The sequence below is a fragment of the Cucurbita pepo genome, chromosome 14 (genome assembly GCF_057944985.1).
Source record: "Cucurbita pepo subsp. pepo isolate OVF chromosome 14, ASM5794498v1, whole genome shotgun sequence".
Lineage (NCBI taxonomy): Eukaryota > Viridiplantae > Streptophyta > Magnoliopsida > Cucurbitales > Cucurbitaceae > Cucurbita > Cucurbita pepo.
The window spans coordinates 10,503,902-10,517,594 of record NC_141811.1 but is presented as its reverse complement, the minus strand read 5'-3'; the positions used below and the strand labels follow the sequence as shown (position 1 = coordinate 10,517,594).

Genomic DNA, 13,693 nt, shown 5'->3' with positions numbered 1-13,693 from the left:
TATCCCCCTACATATTTTTCTTTAATACGTCTAATATACATTAATTTAGTTAATATTTGATTTCAAATATAATAGAGTTAAAAGGATATTTTTTTTAAACATTTGACTATAATTTTTGTCATTTCTAAGATTTTAAGTAATTTTTATGGTAGATTGCATTCGAGTCATTTAATAAGTCTTGATCAAGTTTGATGATGGAGTGACTCAATTTAGAACTAGGTTCCAAATCTTGCTTCTAGATCTATTCTTAATATATAAAGTTCAATAATTTTACTAATATTGTGGAATTGAAGAATGTTGAGATCGATTACAAATTTTAAAAACTTATTTTGAAAAGGATTTTGTTGAGAAATCGTGGTCGCTGAAGTTATTGTAAAGTGACAGAACTTATTTATCGGGCAAAACATCGTGAAAGAAGGGGTAGAAGTAACCAGATGGTAAAGATGAAGAGGTCGAGTCATTGGTGAAGTTGTTGCGGGTGGATCCGAACACTGAAAACGCATAGTTATCGATGAGAAGTTCGAGGTTTCAATCACGATAGAGAAGAAGAAATAATGAAAATTTGAGAGGCACACAAGGCCTCGAAAGAAAAAGGGAAGTATGAACGGGTAGGTGGGACTTCGTTCAAAATGTTAAATATTTTATATGATTTTTTTTTTTTAAATTGAAAATCAATTAAATTAAATTGGAAAGAATTAAAATTATTTTAATAATCGAACTTAATAAAAATAAAATAGTCAAACCATAATTAATTATTTAAAATTAAATAATATAATAAAATTATTGATACTCCTTTTTCAAGCATTTGTTACCCGACATTATAAACAAAACTGAGAGGTAAGAAAAAATATTGTAATTTTACAAATTCATAAATAAATCTAAAAAATTTATCTTTTTAACGGAAATTAAATAGCTTAAAGGGAAATTTTAAATTACAATGTTTATGGTCGTGAACTGAGAATCCTAAATTACCAAAAAAAAAAAAATGTTAAAAAATTTAATAAATTATTGAGGTAACCGAGCTAAAAAATTAATGACTATGATTTAAAAGTATAGATTCACCAGTCAGTTCGCACACTGCTGGCCCCTTTTCTTGTCTGGCGAGCATATTCTGGGAGCTCCTTATACTGGACACCCATTAGAAATAGTAGCCGTCATGACAACACTAGGTTAAATATAATGATTGTTTTCCTGATCATCACAGCATTATGATAGCCACATTGATCGTTTTCCTGCCTCGTAACGTACAGGTTTGTACTATCGTGAAGGATGAATGGTCGTTTATCATATCTTTCATACATACGGTGGGGTTGTATTTCATGCTAGTTCGTCGTTTTGCATGTCAATCATATCATAAAATATCATTCAAAGTACATAAATATGTCATATCATAACATTTCATGCTTTCGGACATAACAATTTTCATCATATACATATCATACCATAACATCGTATTACAATATATCATATCATAAAAATGTCAATTTATCACATATCTCGTACCATAACATATTTCATATCATATCACAACATATATATATCTGTCATTCACATGTCGTATCATAATCATATCATATCATATCGTAAACACTTCGTAGTCATATCATTCCCTAACTTGTCATAGCCTTAACATTCTTATACCTATCACAGTCATATCGTTACATGAACGTACCTTAGTCATATCGTTACAGGAACGTATCCTAACGCTATCATTCTATCAATCTATTGTAATCTTATCCCTTTCTACCCATAACCTAACTATATTCTTTTATCAATTGATCGTAACCATATCGTTTTTATCAATCTCTCATATCCATAGCACTTCCATACATAACCTATAACATTTCATGAACATATCTTACTCCTATCATTATATTATGTTTAGTGCATCATTCTCGTATCCTATCTCAAACATATCATTGAACACATCGTACCGTAAGCCATGAGCAAATCAATCCATAAATAATTCACATATTATAACATATACATATCAAATCATAAGCAAATTGATCCATAAACAATTCACACATATCAATATATATGACACGTGCAAAATCACGGGGCAAGTGTCAACATGAACTATAACCATGCCGATAGTAAAGCCAAGTTAATAAAAGTTTGATTCTATCCTTTAAAATCCAAGTTAACCTGTGAATCATGACATCCGTTTGTTTAAACTCCGATAAAATTATTTCTTTCAAAATATATATATATATATATATATATATAAATTTATTTTTTTTATTAAAAATCTCTTTTTCAAAGTATTTAGTTCAAGTTTTTAATTGAATTCACTAATTTTTTTTTCTTTCTTTCTTATCTATATTTATTATGTTTAAAGATCTTCTCGACTCTCCACAATGGCATGATGTTGTCCACTTTGAGCATAAGTTCTCATGGCTTTACTTTGGGTTTCTCCAAAAGGCCTCATACGAATGGAGTTAATATTCCTCACTTATAAACCGATGATCATTCCCTAAATTAGCACACGTGGGACTTTCATCATCCAACATTAGCTACTTATATAAATTTTACTAATCTAATACTAGACGTGATTTACTAGAGTTCATAGACATTTAGTTTCTAAATCAAAGCTAAACAATTGCAATGATTCAGTGAATATCTAAGTATAACTGATCTAACATATAATTGATTAGTGAAGAATGTACAATTGGCTGTGATTTCTAAAAAAAATGAATGATGATAAAATAAAAGGAAAATTTAATATATACTTATTGACAATATCTCTCCACGTAAATCCACAGGTGAATCTATCTCATGTACGGGTGAATCTGTCACGGGGTAAATCTGTAACTGGGTAAATACACAGGTGAATCTATCTCGGGTAAATCTGTAACTAGGTAAATCCACAGGTGAATCTATCTCGTGTACATGTGAATCTGTAACTGGATAAAGGCTAAATATTTTTATTTTTCCTTTGTTGTTTTTTTTTTTGTTTCCTTCTATTTGCAAAATTTGCAGTAACTATAATGTAAGGATAGGTTGAGGAGAGATAATTGGAGAAGGAGATGAAAGGTTGGCAGAGAAATGGAGAAGAGTTTCTTTTTATTTATTATTTTTTTTAATAGTTTTTTTTTTTTATAATTTTTTTGGGCAATTACGGTGAAAAGGAAATAAAAAATTATACAATAAAAATGGAATTAATATTGTCAAGGAGTTGGAAAAATAACAACAACAACCAAAAAAAAAAAAAAAAAAAAAAAAAAAAAAAAAAAATTGAACGATTCACTCTCATATTTTAATAGAATATCAATTTTAAACAAATTTAGAAAAGAAATTACTTTATAAAGGAATATACATATAATCTATTAAAAATTATAAACTAATAATTAAAAAACAATTCGGTTTAAAGTCTTAATTACATTAAATTAAATCCAAACATAGGAAAGATGAAATTAATATGAATTTGATGTTAATTTTTCGTTAATCTAACAAAGAATTAAAGATACATCAACCATACATTAGCTTATTAACAAACAAAAGAAACGACATTACTAATATTTTACAAAATTCAAACCTAAGATGTAATATCAAGCTTACAAACAAAATATATATATATAATTTTGTTTTGAGTTCGATAAGACTATATATTCAAACATAAGACGTCATTTAAGATAATATATATATAAAAAAAAATTATTATTTTTTGAGTTTTATATGATCTTAATCCGCTATACATATTAAAATCAGTTGAACTATGCTCAAGTGCTATACATATTAAAATCGGTTGAACTATGCTCAAGTTGAATAGAATTAAAATATTTTTATATTATTATTTATGTCGAGTTAAAATTTGTAATAAATTTAAAAGGGTTTAAAATGGAGAGATTCCATTGCTTAAAAAGTTGTATCTATTTGGGAAGGTGGTATGAACAAAATTAAAGAGGATGATCTTGGCTGTCAAATGGGACATGACCATATAACCATAACATATTCATTCTTGATTCCATGTTTTTGGAGGAGGATGAGTTGTTAAATAATTTTCATTTTCTTACCATAATTTTCTTAATAATTTCTTCAAATAAAACACTCATCAACGTTATAAATACAGTAAGAAGGGATGAGGAGGAAGGAACCATTATTCTGAAAGAGGAAAAGAAATGGAGGCCTTCAATCTTCCTCCTTTACTTCTCTCTTTCTTTCTTTTTGCTCTTTTGCAAACATCCACCATTGCAGCCAAGAAGGTTACTCAATCATCACTTATAAATCCTTTTTAATGTTTATATCAACTGGGTTTTAGATATTGAAACGTTTTGTTTATGTTGTGCAGTCTTATATTGTTTACTTGGGATCACATTCACATGGCTTGAATCCTTCTGCCGTTGATCTCCAACTTGCAACACAAACCCACTACAATCTACTTGGATCCGTGTTAGGAAGGTGAAGCTTTTAGTTTTAAATCATGTAGTGTAGATTTGTTGAACTCTCCCTCTTCATTTACGCTCTTATGTTTTTGTTTCCGAGTACAGCAATGAAGCAGCTAAGGAAGCAATCTTTTACTCATACAATAGACATATCAATGGTTTTGCAGTTGTTCTTGATCAGAAAGTTGCAGAAGATGTAGCAAGTAAAATAATTCATCGAAACACACCATCAATTTTGAAAACATTTAAAAAGCAAATAACAAATTAACAAACGAAAGAAACTCATAATTTGAAAGTATTGTTTATAAGCTTACTTTTAAAAAACGAAACCGTACTTAATCAAGACTTGTTTTTTCTATTTTATAAAGATCGTATTTCTCTCCTTATCTTTTTAGAACATCCGGATGTGATATCAGTACATGAAAATAGAGGAAGAAAACTGCATACAACAAACTCGTGGAGTTTTCTTGGAGTTGAGAATCATGATGTAATTCCTTCAAACTCAATTTGGAATCTTGCAAGTTTTGGTGAATCTACAATCATCGGCAACCTTGACACAGGTTGGTCTTGTTTTCCTCTCCTCTTGTAAGTTCTTGGACATTCGTCAGCTTTGGTAATAATTTGGATACCTTTTCTTTTTGTAATTGCGATCAATACAGGTGTTTGGCCAGAATCAAAGAGCTTTAGTGATGAAGGATATGGACCTATCCCAAAAAGATGGAAAGGAAGTTGTGAAGGTGGCTCCAATTTTAGTTGTAACAGGTCCCTTGCATCAAATCTCTTATGGTTACTTCACTTCTATTTAATTCTTTTACACTAAGATACACGTACATTTTTATTTGACTAATATGTTAAGCACAAATTAAAAACTGTTGTTGGTAGATATACACTCAACACTAGTATTATAAAGTTAATATTAATCTAACTTATAAATGCATAAACTCATCATATTTTGAATTTTCTTCTTATATAAAATCGATAATAGAACTTTCTTGATCGTGTTTGTGTTGTGTTCAAGCAAATTTGATATCGATGTAAAATTGAAGCTTTTAAATGCAGAAAGCTGATTGGGGCAAGGTATTTCAACAAAGGGTATGCATCGATGGTGGGGCCTCTCAACTCAACAGCAAGGGATGATCAAGGGCATGGAACACATACTTTATCCACCGCGGCAGGCAATTTCGTTTCAAAAGCAAATATTTTTGGGAATGGTAATGGTACTGCAAAAGGGGGTTCCCCTAAAGCCCTTGTCGCTGCTTATAGAGTATGTTGGCCTCCTGTGGCACTTGGTGAGTGCTTTGAGTCCGACATTCTGGCTGGCTTTGAAGCTGCCATTAGTGATGGAGTTGACGTTCTGTCTATTTCACTCGGTGGAAGTCCTCTAGAATTTCATGATGATCCAATAGCTATAGCATCCTTCCATGCAGTGAAGAACGGCATCACTGTCGTTTGTTCTGCTGGAAACTCAGGACCATCTCCAGGCACTGTTGCAAATGTCGCACCATGGTTGATAACCGTGGGAGCTAGCACAACGGACAGGCTTTTTACCACTTACGTGGCGCTTGGAGACAAGAGACACATTAAGGTACTATTTTATGAAACACAAACACTTTAATTTAACTAACATATTAGTGTTTGACATTTGTTAACTCTAGATAGTTAAGTGTTTAAGCTGTTTATATAAATTCTAATTGTGTATTGATCCATAAATATATAAATTCCTTTTGAATTTCTTTATGGTATTATATATATATCATATTTTTGTTGTCTTTAATTATCTTCAATTGTCAATACCAGGGTGGAAGTCTTTCTAATAAAATATTGCCAGTTCAGAAGTTTTATCCACTGATACGTGCTTTAGATGCAAAAAACAACAATAGCTCTGAAATGGACGCGTGAGTATATTTTTTTACGGTGTATGTTTCAAGATTCAGGCAAACAAAATTACAGTAACCACATGATATTAAGCAAATTTTATTTTGATATTGTAGCCTACTATGTCTTGGAGGGTCTCTTGATCCTAAAAAGGTAAAAGGAAAAATTGTAGTTTGCCGTAGAGGGAACAATGGAAGAGTGGACAAAGGTTATGTGGCTGCTCAAGCAGGTGCTGTTGCGATGATTCTTGTTGATGACGAGGTAGATGGGGATGGACTTATGGCTGATGCACACTTACTTCCTGCTTCACATATAAGCTACGATGATGGTGAATTAGTCTACCAATACATAAACTCTACCAAGTAATTATTCCATCATATTCCATCACCTTTCCCATTTATTCATGAACTTTGGTTGGAAAATTACATGTGTTTTGTTTTAAAGTTTTTAGGTATGTCTCGATTTCGTCACTCAATTCATAAAATAGTTCGACGAGTCTTTGGATTTTCAAATTTTTACTAATAGGTCTTTAAACTTTAATAAAGATCGTATAAGTTATTAGACATCTTATAAAGTTTTACAGATATATTAGACATAGGAATTAAAAGTTTTAATGACTTTTTCAACACTTTTAAATGTATGACCTATTAAACACAAATTTAGAAGTTTAAGAAAGTTGAAATCCTTCAGAAGTTTAAGAAAGTTGAAGTAGGACTCATATGTCAAGTTTTGTGGTTGAATTAGAACTCCAATGGCTTACGTGACTCGTGTGAGGACAGAATCGGGAGTCAAACCAGCACCAATTATGGCTACATTTTCATCCAGAGGTCCCAACACAATTGAACCCTCAATGCTCAAGGTGGGTTAAGAACGGTGTGTTTGAGTAACTTTTTAGTACAAAGTTTAATGTGCCAATTGCCAACCATAAATTTTTTTTGAGTTTTTCATTTATCTTTTTTGATTTTCAGCCTGATATAACAGCACCAGGTGTGAATATATTAGCCGCTTATTCGGAAGCAACATCACCAACTGGTGCACCTTTTGATAAACGACGAGTTCCATTTATTATATTATCTGGTACTTCTATGTCATGCCCTCATATTTCTGGTATCATTGGCCTTCTCAAAACCCTTTATCCAAAATGGAGTCCAGCAATTATGAGATCTGCAATCATGACTACAGGTTCGTTAATTGAACTTCTTCAATCATTATAAAGTTCAAAGACTAATTAAACTAGTGTATTTTCAAACAATGAATAGTAAGAGATATTATTTACTGTATTTGCATTATTTTACGTTAAAAAATATTTGACTTAAATCTTGAAAAACTAATAGTTTTGTTTGGCAGCTCGAACGAAAGCCAATAACTTAAATCCAATACGAAGCTCAAGAAAGGAGAAAGCAAACTCATTTGCATATGGTGCAGGCCATGTCAACCCAAACAAAGCAGCAAATCCAGGCCTTGTTTACGACCTCTCCATTGAAGACTATTTGAACTACCTATGTGCTCGAGGCTACAACAAAACACAAATGAAGCTATTCTCGAATGATACTTCATTTGTTTGTTCAAAGAAATTCAAAGTAACAGATTTGAACTATCCATCAATCACGATAGATAATATGAGATCAAAAGTAGTGAGGATCAAAAGAAGAGTGAAGAATGTGGGAAGTCCAAGCACGTATGTTGCTAATGTCAAGGCACCACCAGGAGTTTCGGTTTCAGTAGAGCCAAATACTTTGAAGTTCACTAAAACCGGTGAAGAGAAGAGCTTCTCGGTTGTGTTGAAGAGAGTGCCAAATGATTATCGTCGGGGGGCTATGTTTGGGAGACTTGCATGGTCGAATGGGAAGCATCGTGTTAGGAGTCCGATTTTAGTGGTATTAGGATGATTTAGTAAAAGAACCACATGGGTTGTGTTTGGTTTGGCTTGTTTTTAGCACATTTCTCATATCTAATAATAATGGATATTTTGGTGCTTCACCTCTACAAATCAAGTTATTAGAGCCTATTTGGGCATGGCCTTGGCTTTCTCTAGGTTTGGATTTAGAACTCAAGCTCATGTTTGGTGTAATGAAGCTGGGTGGAGGCTTCCTCCTTCAAGCCCCCATCCTCTCAAACTTAATCAAACCCGTCACTGAAATATTTTGTATGATAATTATGAACGATTCTTACTACCAGATGTGAGGAATTCGATGAATGTGACACAAACGTTCAGTAAATAAACATCTTAAAAATTTTGTTCCGTGACCATTTTTCTATATTTTTTTTTAAAAGGGTATTATTGACGACTTTTTTCATTTTTTAAATGAATGTCGTTGGCAAATTAGGAATTTTTTTCCTTCTTATTCTTATTTTACTAGAGATGATTGAAAACTAAAATTCAAAAGATACAAAATCTTTGAGTGTCCAATTCTTACAAGAAAACTCTAATTTTGTCATTTAAAACCTCAAATAAAAGAATTTAATCATGATCATTAATTTTTAATTTTTTTTTAGGAAGGTTTAAATTTGATTGATTCCAGCTTTTTTTTTTTTTTTTTTTTTTTTTTTTTTTTTTTTTTTTCAAAGGGGTAGCATTTGTAATTTTTTCATATTTGAAAATAGTGTGTTAGCAAGTTTCTTTTCTTATACTTAGTCTACTAGAGACTTCGTGAGATTAAAATTCAAAACAAACAAAACATTTAACCTTGTATACAGACCTTAAAATCAAAACCTAGACCAGAAAAATCCTAATTTTACCATTTAAAGCATAAGGTAAAAAAAACTGAGGTAAGATCAATGTTTTTCATTTTTTTTGTGAGCGTGTTAAAATTTGATGAATTTGATGTATATGTCCTATAAAAAACACGTTTTAAGAAACCATCATGATAACGTTGAAACAAATCTAGCTACCTAGGCCGATAGCAGCTGGTACAATGTTTGTAGTACTTCTACTTCCCATTTCACTTCGATACGGTATCACTGAGCTAGGCGTAAGGTTGGTTAGAGTTGTGTAACTTGATAGTTTGCTTGGATTACCTTGCATGATGGATTTGTCCTGTAGGTAGGCATTGATCATGCGGGTAGTCAATAGAGTTGGCATGTATAGGGTGTCGCTCCCCCTAACCTTGAACGACTACATGATCGGATAGGTTTGTCAACTAACCTCCCATGGATGACAAGTAGGCTAGCAATCACCATGTTGTCTCTGCCTAATAGAGAAAGTTTTTTAAGGTAGCACCTAAACCACATATACAGAGTATTGTTGCAGCATAGGCTAAACTAGTTACTTAATTATGTGAACAACAAGAGCTCTTCACCTAGAGCTGAGAGTAAAGCTCGTGGTCTTCTATTAGGTCAAGGATGCTATGAGAGTCTACAAGTAAGTTGCTTATTAAGTATATTTTGATACGCATCTTCTTTCTCCTTCTTCTTTAAGGTGTTTGTATCTTGTAGATCGAGGTGGATGAGTATTTGAGAGCTACGCAGTCATAGAGGGGATCGTTTTGGAGCGTCAGTGTAACGACCCGAAATTTTCTACTTAATTTAAAGTCGCTACTATATACATACCATAAACATTGAATGCGGAAGACTTCACTTAAATTCCATAAAACATAACCTTTAACTTAAAACACAGCCATGGACTTACGTGTTTCGAAAACATCTTTAAAACGACACAACAAAAGATCCGAAATAAAATAAATAAGCGTTTAAGTTTAAAACATCCTATTCTATCCTAAGTCTAAGAAAATGAATACCACTATCCTATGCATGTGCCATGATCTCGAGTTGCAATGCCGTCGTCAGCCGTACAGGAATGTCTTGCCTTAACCTGAAAAATGTAGTAGCACATGACTTGAGTATTTAGCACATGACTTGAGTATTTAAAGAAATACTCAGTAAGTGGCCCCACTATTGGGGTTAAATGCAACAATCACATGCAATAAAATGATGGGACCTATCTTTCGTTTCGTTTCATTTCGTTTCGTTTCGTTTCGTTTCGTTTCATTTTCCCTACGGTGTAATCCTAACAGGTAATCGTGGACGTGTACCATATACTCTACACGCAGCCCATACGTGAGAGTATGAGCTCACCAGCTAGTTCGCACACCGCTGGGCCACTGTCCCTAGCCGGTGGGCATGCTCTAGGGGCCCACCGGGACCCATTAAAACTAAAACCGTCACGGCAGCGCTATGCAGGGCATAACGATCGTTGTCCTGCCATTTGGATGTACGCGTCCGTACCCTCATGATGGGATAGGGGTATCCCCCCAAATGCATGATCACACAATATACATGAGGTCCCACTAGTCCTACAGTCATCATTTAATGAACATAGCCCCGTGTCACGTTTTCATGCTTACATGTCATTCTCATTCTCATTCTGTTGCATATCATACATATTCCTAGCGGGGTTATGTATCATGCAATTTACCGTATTTCATGTCATACAATTCATTCAGTTACATTCCAATACTCATACAACAAGCCATAATCGTACAAGGGTCACACATCGTCACATGCATTCATATCACATAAACTAAGCAACATAAATAACATACATTCACGTTCACATGATTTCGTTCTTAAGCACAATAATCTAGCATACAATGTATCATATCATAACCAAGTCATAACGTAAACACTTCATAGTCATATCGTTCTCTAACTTACCATAGCCTTAACGTTCCTATACCTATCACAGACATATCATTACGTGACGTACCTTGGTCATATCATCACAAGAACGTACCCTAACGATATCGTTCTATCAATGTATCATAAACCTATCCCTTTCTACCCATAACCTGACCATATTCTTTCATCAATCTCTCATATCCATAGCACTCCGGTATGTAACCTAACTCTAACATTTCATGAACGTATCTTACTCCTATCGTTACATTTCGTTTTGTGCATCCTTCTCGTACCCTATCTCAAACATCTCCTAGAGCACATCGTACCATAATTATTATCATACAATCCACATATAATAACATAACATAACATAACATATAGGAAGCATATCGATCCTCAGACAATTCACACATATCAATATATATGACATGTGCAGAACCACAGAGCACGTGTCAACATCAAATATAGCCTTGCCGATAGTAAGGTCACTTACCTAGTTAGCTTAAGTCGTTGTCACGAATATATCCTTAATGAAAGTTCGATTCCGTCATTATCCTTGATGAAAGTCCATTGAACTCCAAGTCAACCTATGTGAGCCCATGACATCAGTTTCAAGTTTGAACTCTATAAAATTATTTCTCTAATTTATGTTGACCCATGTGTTATACTTCATGTGAACGTTAGAGTCTTGAACGTTAGGGTCTTTGCTTGAGTTAGGTGTTGAAATATTTATATATGTTTGTTATAGTATTATTTTCATACAAACCATTTAATACTCATCAAAATTTACCAGATATTCTATTTTCTCTGATGGTGTTTAATACCCTTTTAACATTTTCCAGATAATTTTCAATTATATTGACAGTCTTCCCTCTCTGTCTCTTACTGTGTTTTCTTTCCTTTAATTATCTCTCTTTGTTTGAGAATGACTCTTAATATCATTAAATAAAATAAAAGGAAAACTACTGACTCTTCAGATGCAATATCTCCTCTTAGCAAAATATCTCTTTCTACCAAAACAAAACTGAATCTGAACCCTTTTTGTGCTTGTTTTGGCAGGAGAGAAGAAATTCTGATGAGTTAAATCTGTTTAATCCTTTCTTTTTATTTTTGTTTGTTACTTTTTGAATTAGGTTGGCAATTACTTCTGGCCAATTTAATCGATTCTATTTTGTTTCTGCTATTGATTATGACGTATCTTTCTAATTTAAATTGCTAAATAAAACTAAATAATTGGATAAAAGAGAAGGAGATCTGAGATATAACTTACGAAGAAATCTCAAATCTCTCTCCCCTCTCTCAGGTAAATCTTGATCATCTCTGTCAACCCATCTCCTATAAATTTGATGCAAGGCATGTCTGTTTTCTCAAATCTGAGATTTTTCGTTTCTATTTCATTTGGTAGGATTGTGAGGTGTGTTGAGGAGAGATTATTGGGAAAGTGACTTACGGGAGAGAAAAGAGGGAATAATGGTTTTTTTTTTATTTACTTATTTATTAATTTATTATTTATTAATTTATTATTATTTTTTTTTTATACATCATAATAATTTTTATTTGTTTATTTATTTATTTTTGGGCTTACAGTCCGTTCATCTTTATGTGAGTTTTTTGTACTTTGTTTTGTAATTGTATCTCAAACTCATTTACATCGTTTCTCATAAATTTGACCAGTTATCATCTTATAATTAGATGTAATTTTGTATTTTAATGGAAGGTTCTTTTGATAAATTTGATTTTAATTTTCTCGTATTTTCTTATTTTATTTTATTTTCGCTTTCATCATTTTAATTTCGATCCGAGTTTCGTACCCTTGAAATTCGGGTCGTGACAAGTATTCTTCATAATCTAACATTTATATTATAGATGTAGGAACATCGTTTTAGGATTAAGTTATTTCAAACAATTTCAAAACCCTTCAAAGTTCCATCAAGCCAAAATGCCTAAAGCTGCACAATAAATGATTTCTAACTGCAGTCTTGATTAAGAGTCTTCCTTAGAGTGGTGTATCTCACTTGCACGGGTCAAATCAAATGTATGGGAAATTGAGTACGCCACAGAAGGTCGAGAAGTGTTTCAATCTCCTAGGATGAATTGGATTGTTCTAATCTCTCGCTTGGATGTTCGACTCCCACAACTGACACATGTCTCATGCCACATTTCGTGAAGAACTATACCTCAACAGTTCTTTTGACTTTCCAAAGATATTGATAATAAGGGAAGTGAAGTTCAAATTATATCAATTATCATCTGATAGGTAACCCATTTTAAATTTTAGATGTTACAAAACTAAAAATAACAAAAAAGTATAAAGTAATATGCATGTATATCAAATCATTAGAAAAATAATATGTTTTTACTCTACACTAGCCTATTCAATCAAATCTAGGCTTAAAATGTTTAAAATGTTGATTTCATGAAATTAAATTCAAATCTAAATCAACATGAAATTAATATGATTTTTTTCAATTGTGTAGTTATAATTAATTTGGTCCTTTGGGTCCATTCTTAGTTAGCTAACATGGAGTTGAGATAGATTAGCTTCCTTTAGCTAATTCTAAAAAACTAACAACCATATCATCTTAATTTTCTACTCTTAAGTCTAATATATTTCTTTCTTGAATTCTAGGCTTTTGGAGGAGTGTGTTATTAAATCATTTTCATTTTCTTACCATAATAATTTCTTCCCCCATTTTTGCGTTTTGATCTTATCTCTTCTCTTTAAATGGAAGATTTCATCATCACTTTCTATACATAAAAATGAAACTCCAAATTTGAGTCCAATCATAAAACATTGACCACCATTATAAAAGGCA

The 13,693-nt window shown here is 32.4% G+C and overlaps 1 protein-coding gene across 1 annotated transcript; it reads left to right on the top strand.

Annotated features, from left to right (window-relative positions):
• Positions 1 to 3,848: 3,848 nt before the first annotated feature.
• Positions 3,849 to 8,150, top strand: LOC111810770 (subtilisin-like protease SBT5.4). The gene is made up of 11 exons (XM_023697549.2): positions 3,849 to 4,205; positions 4,292 to 4,401; positions 4,491 to 4,588; positions 4,781 to 4,945; positions 5,045 to 5,147; positions 5,445 to 5,970; positions 6,183 to 6,280; positions 6,377 to 6,622; positions 7,005 to 7,119; positions 7,229 to 7,442; positions 7,608 to 8,150. Exons 1-11 carry the CDS (start codon positions 4,122 to 4,124, stop codon positions 8,147 to 8,149), a joined length of 2,301 nt encoding a protein of 766 aa, XP_023553317.2. The 5' UTR covers positions 3,849 to 4,121; the 3' UTR covers position 8,150.
• Positions 8,151 to 13,693: the final 5,543 nt, after the last annotated feature.

Coding starts and splice junctions, on each gene's coding strand:
- LOC111810770 (XM_023697549.2), top strand. CDS start 4,122: ATGGAGGCCTTCAATCTTCCTCCTTTACTTCTCTCTTTCTTTCTTTTT. Junction 4,206..4,291: donor CCACCATTGCAGCCAAGAAG/GTTACTCAATCA, acceptor TATGTTGTGCAG/TCTTATATTGTTTACTTGGG. Junction 4,402..4,490: donor CTTGGATCCGTGTTAGGAAG/GTGAAGCTTTTA, acceptor TTCCGAGTACAG/CAATGAAGCAGCTAAGGAAG.